General features: G+C 38.0%; 1 protein-coding gene across 2 annotated transcripts in view; it reads right to left on the bottom strand.

Annotated features, from left to right (window-relative positions):
* The window catches only part of svila (supervillin a), a 118,680-nt gene that overhangs the window by 23,590 nt on the left and 80,339 nt on the right, over window positions 1–14,751 (bottom strand). For both annotated transcript variants that reach the window (XM_059326713.1, XM_059326712.1), the window contains 4 exons: window positions 11,118–11,247; window positions 7,627–7,680; window positions 2,588–2,753; window positions 1,187–1,270 (listed from right to left, as the gene is read on the bottom strand). In XM_059326713.1, coding sequence (XP_059182696.1) covers window positions 1,187–1,270; window positions 2,588–2,753; window positions 7,627–7,680; window positions 11,118–11,247 — 434 coding nt within the window. The remainder of the gene's footprint in view (window positions 1–1,186; window positions 1,271–2,587; window positions 2,754–7,626; window positions 7,681–11,117; window positions 11,248–14,751) is intronic.

Raw genomic sequence — 14,751 nt, 5'->3', positions numbered from 1 at the left:
TTTGTTACTATATTTAGCAACTTTTCAGGCCCCTTTAGCGACTATTTCTCAAAAAAAGTGACTGGAGATAAATTTCAGCAACTTTTTCTGGTGTTATTGGAGACTTTTGGAGCCTCATTCTTAGAAGGAGTCGAAGCGGCACAGTCCTCCTGCAGCAGTCTCTCCCAGCTGCAGAGCCAGAGGGGGTGTTAACCCCCTTCGCGTCCAGTCTGCAAATTGCTAATAGGCTAACAATTAGCTCTGTAGCAGTACAGTGTGTATGTGCTGCTGCTGCAGGAGGTGTTCACTTAGTGATCTCTGTTTGTTTATTACAAGCACCAGACACTCTGTGCACACACACTAAAAACTGTTCCTATTGTTTGTTTAAAAGTAGTGCAATAAAAATACAGATATTTTCCCTAGCATGGTGAATAATCGTGATTATTAATCGTGATTACATTATTGACCAAAATAATCATGATTATCATTTTGGCCATAATTGTGCAGCCCTACTCTGAGGCACGTTCCTGCTGAGTCTGATAGCATTATGATGATGATGACTTTGAAATATGCTTACAGGCAGTCGGAGTTGATACGTGCCAGTTTTCAACCGGCTTTGTGTCACTGCAGCAGTTAAAAAAGTAAAAAAAATTAAATAAAAACGCCCCTGCTTCTGTTGCTCAGTCACCCTTGCCACCATTGATGGTAATTTTGAACAATGACTGAGTATAAACAGTCGCATACAGTCACAATGAAGTTATCTGAACCTATAACATTGCCAGTCATGAGCATTTTAACATCAGTAAACAGCCACTAAATATGAATCCTTTGTACTTCAGACTCATGCATATTGATGGTCACATTATCCCATGGTTGATATTCTATCAGGCTTTAGTATCCTAATAGAAGTCTCACAGCAACATCAGCCACATTAGTGTTGATGATATTTGTGGTTTCGGTGATGATGATGAACATTCAGTGCAACATCAAAAAAAGGGAATACACCTTCGATATCAGACATCTCGTCCATGTCTTTTGAAAGAGAAGCAAAGACAATCAGTTACCCAGAATCATTAAGGGAAAAGAAGAAGACATTTAGGACCAACTGTCAGCTCACAATCTGAAATCATTTTACAAAGGAATCCATCTCATGTAATTAACTGTGTCCAGAATTATCTTCGAAACTTTTCCCTGGTGTCAAACTGACCTTCCTGTGGTTTGGAGATGGCAGGGCTGCTGTTCTTGGGTTTGGAGGACGTTGGAGACTGGAGGGCTGAGGGGGAGGCCAGCCCTGTAGGAACACAGACAGGCATGAACATCCAGGGACCCATGACATGATTACTGTGCTTCATGTCCGGTGTCTTGAATGGAATTTGGGACTAGCGACTTTGGGAAATTAATTATTTGGCTAACAGTATTTTAGCAATTGAGACTTACAGTAAGGTTTACACAGAGCAGAGAGGAGAGGACAGGAGAGATTGTAAAAATGTAAATACTATAATAGGTATAGATGATGTAGATACATGTGGAGCCCCCATCTTTTTTCAGTACTTTTAACACTTGTTGGATAATGTTGGATATATAGAATTTAGTTTTCATTTTTTTGTGATATTGTCAAAGAATCTTTAAAATATATTTATGGCATTATAACCGTGTTTTACTGCACAAAAGACATTTTAAGTTCTCCTTATTTCTAGCCACAACTGTGCTGTTCCCTTGGAGGTGCAGGAGTTGTATTTTGTAGTGAAAAAGGCCACAGTGAGTAAAATGTGACAGGATAAAAAAAAATAATAATTGCAACCTTAAACTGCTTTGGGTTCAGTGGGTAAAGTTTGTTTCTCTCGTCGCAATTGTGAAAAATGTTTTTTTTTTTTTAAATAAAAAAAAAGAATGAGGACTATGCAGTAGTAGTGAAGGTCCTCTAGCTGGGACTAGTAGTGATGTGCCAATGAAGCCTCATGAACCTTTTTCTGTATTTTCTAAGCCCACTAGATGGCGCACTTGGTTTAAAGAAAAAGGCCCAAGCAATGGTAATTGAATGTGCTTTCAGGTCTTTGGTGAAGAGAGTGCGCCATCTAGTCTCATAAAATGCAGAAACAATTCATGAAGCTTCATTTGCCCATCACTAGGGACTAGTGCTCACAACTGTAGTCTCAAAGCTACAGAAAAACTGTCTCAGATGCCTGAGAAGCTGGTTGAGGAAAACATTTCAGATGCTAATCTTTGCTCTGCCACTCTCCATTAGCCATAATCTGGCCCAACCCTCTGGCCAAACCCCCAAAACACAAATTAAACTTTCCACCAGCTGCCCCCTCTGGCTGAGCCCGGAGCTAATATGTAGCAACGCCAAGCATAAAATCATTTTCTGCCTGAGCTGAGTCGTCTCAGCAGCTCTGGCCTGGTGTGTCTGGGCCTGATGGAGGGAAGAGGAGAATCACTTTTCCCTGGCTGCTAATTGAGAAGTGGGCTTTATAGGATTCAGAGCAGAGAGCTGAGACTGAACTGTGGACTTAACTCTCTGTGGTGAAATAACTTCAGCAGTTCAGCATGTGTGCATATGTTTCTGAAAGATGGAGAAAGAAAATGTGCGTGTAAGTTTCCCCCTGACCTTTCTTCACCATGCGTGCAGCCACAGTGAACTGGGTGGAGTCGTTGGCGGCTCCATGCCCCTTAGATTTCCAGGCCTCCTCCTGGGCTACGATCAGCTGTTTCCTATCCTGGATGGACATGTGAGCCTCCATCGACTCGCACTCCATCTCAGCCTCAGCTATTTTCTAAGAAAAGAGAGAAGGAGAGAAAAATAACTGTCAGTCACAATAAAAGCTCCTGATGGACTGAAAGTTAAAGGAATTATCCACCTCAGAGTACTACGTTGTAATTAACCATCAGTTTGTAATGCAGTCATTTTTGCACACACTGCACTGCAAAAAAGGTGTCTAAAAACAAGATAAAAACACTAAATCTGAGGGAAATGATTGCTGCATGGACAGATAATTTCACTTGACAAGATTTCTTAAATTAAGATTATTAAATCTAGAAATAAGCAAGTTTAACACTTAAAATAATAAATTAACTCTTAAAACAAGATCAATTATCTAAGATTTCTAAATCTTAAGTTTTTTTTAAATCTTGGTAAGAAACTGCTTGCAGCTTTAATTTATCTTGTTTTGAAGAAATCTTGTCAAGTGAAATTATCTGTCCATGCAGCAAGATAATTTCCCTCAGATTTAGTGTTTTTATCTTAGACACCTTTTTTGCAGTGTGGTGTCACAATGACGTTGTCCTTTGACCTTTTTGATATAAAGTGTCATCATTCATTATTTTATCCTCTAAGACATGGACATTTTATGGCTACAAACATGATTTGTGAGGTCAGAATGATGTGTGGGCACAAAAACAAGGACCCGGTAATCTTGACCTCTGACCATCAAAAACGTATCAATTCATCCTTGAGTCCAAGTCGATGCTTGTGCAAAATTCAAAGAAATTCTCTGAAGGTGTTCCAGAGATATCGTGTTCACAGGAATAGGACAAACAGACAAAATGCCTCTAGCCACAGCTGTCACCAATATAATGATTAAGTGTTTAAATGTAGAATGTTGAATTTTCCTTTAACAACAACAGGCCACATTCACAAACAGACAAAGAAGCCAAGAAAAACAAGGACACCAACGGGTCATTTATACACAGGAAGCATATTAATCCCTGACTCTCAGTGAAAACAAGGCGTATACCAACATCTGATGGAAAAATTATTGATTTTCTTTCTTTTTCGGTGGATAAAAATGACTCTAAAAATGTTTTAGTGCCAGTCATGGCGTAAAAATGAAAGGCATGTTAGTTGACAAAGTGCAGACAAAGAACAATAGCAGACAGTGTCCTTTAGTGATGAATTACAGCAACTCATTTGGGGCAAATTCTGATTGGACTGTGTGCCACAGGGGAGGGAGCCTAGAGGGATTTGCACTGATACAGCATTGACCGGGTCACCTTCCGTCTCCAGGGGTGTCTCTCATCCACCTGCACGGGTCTGGGAGATCTGATGGTCTTCACAACCAGAGGGATGGATGAGGAAGGTAAGAAAGGATGAGGATTTAGAGATGAAGATGAAAAGATGGTAGAAAATGTTCAAGCTCTGCAAAAGCATTCGGCACTGCAGGGGCTGCCATGCTGACGTCAGAGTGACAAAGCTTTGGGACGGGGATATTTAGTGGCATAAAGCAGGAGCAGGGTGGCTGTGATGACTGCAGAGCACTACTGAACATAAAGTGCATTTGCCATAATGGTTTTGGCAGCTTTCTTGCAGCAGAGAAACAAAGGGACCTGAAAGATTGTGGGTGAAAGAGTTTGTGGTTGTTTAGCTCTACATTCTTTCACATTACAAAAGGTACAGTCTGTACCATGTTAACCCTTTGATGCACAGTTTTTATTTTCCAAGTTTTTCTCAATCAACTTGTTTCTGATCATCATACATCCAAATTTTATGTTTTCCTTTATTCATTTTTTAACAAAATCCCTTTTTGTGTCACTACCTTTCTAATGCACAACATTTTTAATATTATTTCATGTACGGCTGAGAGTTTCTATTATACATCTTTGAAATAAATATTTTTTAATTTATTATTCCATGTATTTAGTAAATATCTTGTTTGTTTTTTTTAGCACAAATCATCCTTTTTATCTTTCCCTTTCCTACTTTTTGAACAAGCACAGCTGTTGTACTTCTACTTCAAGTTTATTCACATGGGTCAAAAATGACCCGCATGCATTTATAATAGAATTTGGCAGGAAAAATGTCTTTGTTCTAACGTTACCCTAACAAAACATTTGATGATAAGTGTGAAAGATAGCTGTACATACAATTTTATTTAGCTTACCTTTATTTGGCTTTTAACACCACGTAGAGTGTTGATTTTATGTTGATTTTATGTTGATTTTATGATTTTTTGTTTTTATTGTATTCATGCATATTTTATTTTGTGCGGGCAGTACATTTTATATTTTATTTTATTTATTTTTATCCCATTTTTAATTTATTGCATCTTACTGATCTATTGTTTACTACATCTCTTTGTATTGTGTTATGTTTTTATTGTTTGTGCAGCACTTTGGAAACCTTGTGTTTGCTAAAATTGTGCTATATAAATAAAGGGGATTGGATTGGATTGGATTACCTTGAGAGTAATTTCAATTCAGAAAGGTACAAGTAATTAGTTAGTTAGCTATTGATATAGTTAAGGATGTGGAAATGAATGTGGGTCATTTTTGACCCATGTTGTGCATTAGAAGGTGTCAGTATGTTGTGCAATGGGGTTTGGATTTAAAAACTTCATAAGGCAGCCAGGGAGGTGAGGCATCAAGCAAAGGGCAAATGATGCAAGCAGCAAGAGCTGATGCAGCTTCCTACCTGGCTGGCTGACTCATCAGGGGAAGGAGTATGGAAAGGAGGCTCAGGAGGAGGAGAGAAGGTAGAAGCAAAGACCGGCTCCTGCAGAGGCATGGCCATGGAAAGAGGAAATAGTATTTGGAAAAGATTTTATACATGACCATCAGTTTATGGTCAAAGCTGGGCGGCCCGTGAAAAAAAATATAGTCTAATATCTAGTAACCCCTGATGATGTCATAGTCATGATCAGGTTTATCTTGTCTTGAGCTTGGAGAGTACACATTTATAACAGAAGGAAATAAAAGTCAAGATATTTTAGACTGAGTTGCTTTGACTTCAACCATCATTTTCTCACTAAACATTTTATAAAGATAAAAATCACGCCTTTTTGTTAATTTCACTGTTCAGCTACATTTAATCTAAACTCTATTGCCCTTCATTTATAGTCCATTTCTCGGGTTGAAAGTCGGTAAATCTAATGAGCGCAGTGGATGGTGTTTCAAGGGTTACTTCAGATTCTCAAAAGTCACACAATAACACAGACAAACAAAATTATTGTGTCAGTGCTCACCAACAACTCCTGTGGCATGGGAGGTAAAATTTCGGTTTTTGTCAATGGAGTCTGGTGGATTTGGTGAGAGCAGTTCCCCCTGCATAAACTTTAACAGGACTGTCTGACTGGAAGGTTAAACGGTGAAAACACTCTACATATACTGTACACTTAAACTGATGGGTTTTTTTTGGTGGCTAAAATACATGTTGCTGCTGATCATGTCCACAGCTGTACATTGCTTTGCCTCCATGCGGGTACTCCTCTTTTAGTGGCGGTACTCCTTTTTTAGTGGCGGTACTCCTCTGTTAGTACCGGAACTCCTCTGTTAGTACCGGAACTCCTCTGATAGTACCGGCACTCCTCTGTTAGTACCGGCACTCCTCTGTTAGTACCGGCACTCCTCTGTTAGTACCGGCACTCCTCTGTTAGTACCGGCACTCCTCTGTTAGTACCGGCACTCCTCTGTTAGTACCGGCACTCCTCTGTTAGTACCGGCACTCCTCTGTTAGTACCGGCACTCCTCTGTTAGTACGGCACTCCTCTGTTAGTACCGGCACTCCTCTGTTAGTGCCGGCACTCCTCTGATAGTGCCGGCACTCCTCTGATAGTGCCGGCACTCCTCTGATAGTGCCGGCACTCCTCTGATAGTGCCGGTACTCCTCTGTTAGTGCCGGTACTCCTCTGTTAGTGCCGGCACTCCTCTGTTAGTGCCGGCACTCCTCTGTTAGTGCCGGCACTCCTCTGTTAGTGCCGGCACTCCTCTGATAGTGCCGGCACTCCTCTGATAGTGCCGGCACTCCTCTGATAGTGCCGGCACTCCTCTGATAGTGCCGGCACTCCTCTGATAGTGCCGGCACTCCTCTGTTAGTGCCGGTACTCCTCTGTTAGTGCCGGTACTCCTCTGTTAGTGCCGGTACTCCTGTGTGCCGGTACTCCTGTGTGCTTCTCCAAACTGGGGTCACATTGACTATGGATAAGTATTTCAAACAACTTCACTTCAAAAATCCCTTTGAGATATTTAGTCTACTAGATCTGCCTTGAAAGAAAATTCTGTATAACATCTGTGTTATTAGAACATAAACTCTTCTTCATGTCATTTAATCCCTGCATTCACAACAATATTACTGTAAGGACATGACCTCAGTGGCAGCTACAGCCCTGAGCGGCTGGAACAGAGAGGAAACGGGAGGCAAAGCAGAGAAGAAGTGTGACAGGCTGTTTGAATCTAATGTCAACAACACTTCTGGCCTTTGAGATTCTCAATGGGGATAATGATTATAGTCCCACTCTAACCTTTATACACAGCTCACATTACAGATAAATATCTGGAGCAAAGTTATGATGATTAGACACAAAACTTTAAACATAGACACATAGAAAACACATCCAGTGTCATGACTGTGAAACCCAACGAGCAGAGGTGAATTAGAGAAGCATACACACCGTCACCATGATTATAAAGGGAAACACCCACTACCAATACCACCACGTGTACACACACACACACACACACACACACACACAACTGAATGTGTGTTACACTCAGGGTGTATTTATCAAGATGTGTGTTAGCAGCCAGGAAATGCAGTTAAAGATGAAAGGATTTAGATCATTAATCCAATTGAAATTAACTTGATAAATACCACAGTGTGTGTGTGTGTGTATGTGTGTGTGTGTGTGTGATTCCGGCCTTACACACTGGCCTTACCCAGAGCTGGTCGGACACAGCGAGCTCATCGATCATCATCGCTGCTTCATCGTCCTACAGACAAGAAGCCGCAGGAGAGAAGGGACATGTTTGCTGAAGGCTCCCAGGTCCCAAAAATAACCTCATTGCAAAAAAATCACATGATCGAATCCCAAAGAATCCAACATTTCTGATACGCCTGTTAGACTTTCTGAGCTTTTACTGTATTTTTAAATAGCCACAAAGTTACTTTGTTGGAAAACACCAAGACTACAGTATGTATAGTGAGACAAGAATGGCATTCCTATCAAAGAGCATGTCCTTGCTTGGAACAATGAAGGCTTTATTTGCTCTGCTGTTGGTATTTTTTTGGACTCTGCTGAGTTTTGTGTCTGGCTCTTCTTTAGTGTTGCTCTTCTTTGATCTAAAATAGGAAATTGGCTGAATTGTGTCCACTGGCTCTGATGAAAGGAGGATGAAAACAAGATGGACAACATCAACCGTCCTTCCTTTTGATTTCTACTGAGACGTCATTTTAACTTGATTAAAAAATAGAAAAAATTGATTTGATTGAAACCTCATGCTTTTGCAGACAATGCGGTTCAAGACAGATCATCATGGAGCATCAAAAGCAAAACTCTTCCTGACCTTAAACAAACTGAAAATCAGAATATTATATGTGCTGAACAAACCCTGATAAGCATCTGGAAACAAAAACAGCCGATGCTGATGTTAGAATACGTCTAAACAGAGAGGAACGTGTACCATCCCAGCCTCACCCTCCCTTTAAAAACAAACACACTCAACATGCAGAGGATGGAATGAGGTTTATTTTTTAAAAAGATAGAGGACATGCAAACAGAGACAAAGGCAAACAGAAGAATGAAAGGTTACATGGAACATGCAGTTCAGAGGAGAGAAAGGTTGAAGCCAGACAAGAAGACATACAGAGGCTACATTACACTGCAGTTAGTCATTACGCTCTCTTGACTGTTGCTTTTTAAAATGCACACACAGTAATCAAAAAATAGACTCTGCATCTGAATATGTGTGTATTTAGGCAAGTTTAGGCATTTAAATTAAACTTAATGTTCTCTAATCTTAATCAAAACTGTAAGAAGATATCCAAGAGACAAATTAAAATGCCACGTATGGAAGTCTGTGGATGCACAAAATAAAATTAAATCATGCGATCAAATTGAAATGTCATTTTTCATTTGTGTATACAAATGTTTGACAAAAGTCACATTTTAAAATCCAACTTTGATTTTAATCATCATGATTTTAAAATACTAATACCTACTATCAATGTCATGCTGTAAATCACATGATAATGACAATCAAATTCAATGAGAAACAGACATACTGAAATTGACAGACACTAATACAGCCCAAAATTGAAAATTAATTTTGCAAACTGGATTGTTATATTAGAGTTATGTCCTTAATCACCTTATAGTTGAAGTAATTTGGAAATAATTCAGTTATGTGTCTGTTTAATAATGAAAAAGTGACAAAAGAATACAAAATGTGTTAGTAAACTGGACAAAAGTCTTTGTAGTTTGTGTTTTATCTGATAATTTACAGAATTAGAAAATTAATTTCTGGTTTACAAACTGCCCAACTGGCAGCCATTACTGTTGAGTCTGCTGGTTTTAGAATTAAATCCATTTAACATTTATTTTCATTATCATCTTGATGCTAAAGAATAAATTAAAAATATTTTTTCAATTTAGTTTCATTACATTTTTTGGCCCTTATTATGTATTTTAAAACATGAATAAAATATAATGTAGTTGTCATGATGCATGCATGCAGAAATGAAAATGTAATTTAAATGAAATGCAGCCACACACTTCCATATGCACGGAATGAAAACAGCATGTGCGACTGATGGTGATACAACAGTGTCTAATCTAGTGCCACGACTGAAAGAAACGCAGATTAACTCTTGATACAGTCCAACATGCAACAGCTGTGTTTGAGACAGAACACAGGAAAGAGAAAAAGAGATCAAAAGACACAGACATGGACAATACACAACCCCTCTGTTTAGATATATTCATCATCATGTGCACAAAAAGCAGCTTTCTGATTGGTTCATGGCTGTCCTTGTGGCCTTCCTGTGACTCTACAGTTACATGTCAGCAGAAGAAGATCAAAAACATCGCGGTTTAATAAGCAGCTGACTTCTGAGGCTCATACAGGAAATGATTGCTGCTATAATGCAACACTGTGGATCAAATCAAATTACTGCAGCTTCAGTTGCTTGTTATTGCCACTGTATTAGTGCTGCATTCATGTCTCACAGCCACAGAGGGCTGGAGTGAACTCTGATTTTTATTTAACCCTCTATGGTACGTTGTTGCCCCATTTTTGGCCTGTCGAATTTCTACAATGCATGTTTTTGAGTGATGCGATACTTTAAAAAAAGAGGGAAGAGTATAGGGAACCACTAGCAATGCTTTAATTTGTCACATGACCTCCAGGAGGCCATATTAAAACCCTATTTTGCCATTTTGCGCCACAAAAAAATCACTTAAAATGCAATTTCCTGGCCCTTTTCCATCTGGAAAAAATACAATCCTACTGAAAGGTGAGTAAACCTTCATTTTGGATGGTTTAATACACTTGCACTGTTCAAGACATTCATTTTAATGGGTCGTTGATTCAATGCCTACACACTGCAAAAAAGGGTTGTCTAAAAACAAGATAAAAACACTAAATCTGAGGGAAATTATCTTGGTGCATGGACAGATAATTTCACTTGACAAGATATGCTGACACTTCTAAATCTAAAGTTTTTTTTATCTTGGTAAGAAACAAATAATTGTCAGTGCACTCTGCTCGGGCCAGTTCATCGCTGCTTGCAGCTTTAATTTATCTTGTTTTAAGAGTTAATTTCTTATTTTAAATCTTCAACATGCTTATTTCTAGATTTAACACTCTTAATTTAAGAAATCTTGTCAAGTGAAATTATCTGTCCATGCAGCAAGATCATTTCCCTCAGACTTAGTGTTTTTATCTGGTTTTTAGACAAGAAACCAGTTTTAAAAAAAGTTCCTTTTACAATGTTTTTACATTTAAAATGTTATGTATTGTACCCTGTTGATGCTACTGAATCTTTTATACAGTTTATTAAAAAATATTTTTTTTATTAATTTTAAATGAATTTAAAAACTCTCTTTTTCACTTGTGCACTGTTATGGTACAATGTTGCCTATGGACAGCAAAACCCAAAAACTTCTGATTTTTTTTATTTGCAGATTATGTTTATTTTTTTCCTTATTAGCATCATAATGTGTACCATAGAGGGTTAAGTTGCCATGATTGAGCTGAACCATTATTTTTATGCTCCTGATATTAAGTAGTTAAACAGGGCACTGAATCATATTTTAAACATGACATGAATAGAGTATACAGCCATTAAAAACATGATGCAACAGACACTAGAGCCCAGACGACTGTCTGTTGGTGTCAGTCAGCAGTGAGTGTGCAGGTCAGCTGGTTACCTTCTTGAAGCTCTGCTCCACCTCCATGAGCTGAGCGTGCTGGTCACCCATAGCAACCTTCGCCACATCCTGCTTCCTATTGATCCTGTTCCTCCAGTCGTCCTCGCCACTCTTCTTCAGCAAGGCCACCCTGACAGGGAGAGGGAGCAGAGGAGGGAACGCTTACCATTACGTTTATACTAAGAGAAAATGTAGCTACCTATACATCAGAAGACATTGAAAAGATTTGGAAAAGACTCCCAAAAAACTATCAGCTCACACCTGCTCACATCTAAAGACAAGTGTTTAGAGTTTTTAGTCTCAGATTTTAGACAAACTGAGAATCTAGCAGGGTCACTATTTACAAGACTAGAGCTAGATTCTTTTAGCAGTTTTTCCTACCATGCACTTTTTCCCATCATGCTCTTAGTAGAAAATGACTAAATGGAGGAGAAGCAGCTTTTGGCTCCAGCTGCTCTAGTGTGTGCAGTGGTTTGTGTTGAGAAAAAAAAAAATAAGAAGAGGAGAAGATGCTACAAAGTGCCCCCTCACAAAGCTTGAAAAAAAGCTGTTTTTCTGACATGAAAATGTATTATTTTACAGTAAAAATAGATATAAGGAAGAATAAAGGAAATGAACATTTATAAATTAACTCATGATATACATGTATTTCCTATTTAATTATAATTTGTTTAATTTAATAATTATATTTTTCAGCTCTATCAACTTTCATTTAGTTAATCATACATTAATCATTGATTATTTATTACTTGTTTATGTAGGCTATACATTTATTTATACATTTTAACTGGGTCTCCTTACTAAGAAACATCTAAATATATGACATCTCTATATTTTTATTTAGGACTGAGCTTACTAACATTATTGTGATGTTCCTTTTTCCTGTGGAAGTGGTTTTACTGGCCGGTCTGGAACCAGGGACCTTTCCCCCGCTCATCTATTGGTTGGTGATTGTGTTACGTCACTGAGACTTGAGATAATATCAAACATGTTTAATATGATCCAAGACTAGGAAAAGACTGATATGAAACAGAGCAGATTACTACCTTAAACTTCACCATGGAGATGACAGGAGCGCCGTGACTCCAGTAAAACTCCTAGATTTACTAAAGACTTTCAGCTTTTAGTCTGGGACTGGGGAAATCTTTTGGTGTAATCCCAGCATAACTCAGCAAATAGTGCATCAACGCATTTCCCAAAACATCAAATTATTTGTTTAAGATCTCACTAGCTTCTATTAAATTTGTATCAATTCAAATTTATAAAAGGTTGAGCCAATGAGAAATGGAAGACACATAAAACAGGGTTGGTACACTTTAGCAGTGGTCAAATTCAAGCATTTTTCAAGGACTTTCAAGGTAAATTTTCAAGCTTTTCCAGTATCTTACACCTGTTGTAAATTGAATGTTTTAGATGAGTACTTACAGACTAAAAGGGGGAGATTTCAACAGTGATGGTATTACACTTTTAGGAGGAACGGTCTTCATTTCAGATAGGCTACTCATTATTTTTTACATTGAACATGTGATTATCTATAGTCTATAGATGGATATAGTCAGATTGCAGGAGAAATACAGTAAGAATTTTAAGCATTTACAAGCACTTTATCCAAAATCCAAGCACTTTTTAAACTTTGAAAATAAAACATTTAAATTCAAGCATTTTCAAGGATTTCAAGCACCCGTACGAACCCTGATAAAAAAAAAAAACAGCACACATACAGTAATAAGTCAATAACTGAAACACAGAAAATAAAATGTAACGCCAATACAATAAGTGATGAATTGCAGCGACTTGAACAAAGTTACTCCAAGGTCAACACTTGTTAAAAACTCTCCGCTTCATCTAGACTTTCAGTTCTACCAGTCACAACAAAAACAGAGATGCTGCCACGCACGCTTTAGTCTCATCTCCAGGCCTGTTTACAGTGAAGACGGCAGACACTCTGCAGAGACACACAGCGTGCCATTTAGCAGCCACACTTAGAAATACTGTTAAGTTGTGGATAAACACTCTGGTGACAGTTTAAGTACAATTAGACATAAAGATCACGTAGAGATGGGAGTGTAATTGGAGCTGGGAGACTATCTGACAGTGTTTTGTTTCAAGTCAAAGCCTTATAAAAGGTGTTATGAACACGAAATAGCATCATATCTGCTTCTGGCAAATTGAATTGAAGACTGTGCACCTTACCTCCCTTTCTTGCCTATATCTTACATTATATCTTTTTTTTTCTTTACATTTACTTGCCTAAGTAAGTGTATGTTTATGTTTATATTGTATATTTTTATGTATTTTATTTATTGTCGCACTGCTTTTTGGAATCAGCTCTCAAATCTCATTGTACATGTGTATAGTGACAATAAAGGCATTCTATTCTATTCTATAAACACTCTGGTGACAGTTTAAGTACAATTAGACATAAAGATCACGTAGAGATGTGAGTGTAATTGGAGCTGGGAGACTATCTGACAGTGTTTTTGTTTAAAAAAAAAAAAAAGTCAAAGCCATATAAAAAGTGCAGGGATTTATTTCAGTAAAGTAAATGTAGGCCAGCATGTGGGAAGTGGGTTCCATTCTGAATAGTAATTTAAACTTTGGACGTATAATCTACTAAATGAGCTGTGGAAAAGTAGGATTAGTTATATTGTTATATTAGAGTTATGTCCTTAACCACCTTATAGTTTAAGTAATTAGAATACAATGCAGTTATATGTCAGCTTAATAATGAAAAAGTGACAAAAGAATACAAAATGTATTAGCAAACTGGACAAAAGTCTTTGTAGTTTGTATACCAGATATTAAAGTTTCCAATTCTGTAAATTATCAGATAAAACACAAACTGCCCAACTGGCAGCCATTACTGTTGAGTCTGCAGGTTTTAGAATTAAATCCATTTCACTTCTATTTTCATTATCATCTTAATGCTAAAGAGTGAAATAAAAATCATTTTTCAGTTTAGTTTCATTAAATTTTTTGGCCCTAATTACGTATTTGTTTTTTTAAAACATATGAATAAAATAAAATGTAGTTGTCATGAAAATGTCATGAAATACTGGTAAATTGTTGATAAACACTCTGGTGGCAGGAAGTACAAATAGACATAACGATCCCGTAGAGATGTGACTGTAATTGAAGCTGGGAGACAGTGTTTTTGTTTAAAAAAAGAAAAAAAAGAAGTCAAAGCCATAAAAAGGTGCTGGGATTTATTTCAGTAAAGTAAATGTGGGCCAGCATGTGGGAAGTGGGTTCCATGATAAATAGTAATTTAAACTTTGGACGTATAATCTACTAAATGAGCTGTGGAAAAGTGGGATTACATATAGAGCACATGGAAGATTCTAAGATCACAAACTAAAGGACTGCAAGACAAGAACAGATGTTCAATTATTAAGCTGTGATCTCTGAGTAAGGGGCAGACAGGAGGCATAATGGAGGGTCAGGGTGTTGGCAGTGCCCTCTGGCCCTATAACAAACACCCCTCTGTGACCCAGTGAGGGGACAGCCTGTTCTGCCCCAGGGGCCACACAACAGCAGCAGAAAACAGGATGAATAGAAGTGGCCGGCTGTCTCTAGGACACAGATCCTGACTCCAGTAAAATCCTTTAAAATGGGAGAAAGTCAAAGACGTCCT

This window comes from Centropristis striata, chromosome 23, assembly GCF_030273125.1.
Source record: "Centropristis striata isolate RG_2023a ecotype Rhode Island chromosome 23, C.striata_1.0, whole genome shotgun sequence".
Taxonomy (NCBI): domain Eukaryota; kingdom Metazoa; phylum Chordata; class Actinopteri; order Perciformes; family Serranidae; genus Centropristis; species Centropristis striata.
This window is presented reverse-complemented; position numbering and strand designations above follow the sequence as displayed.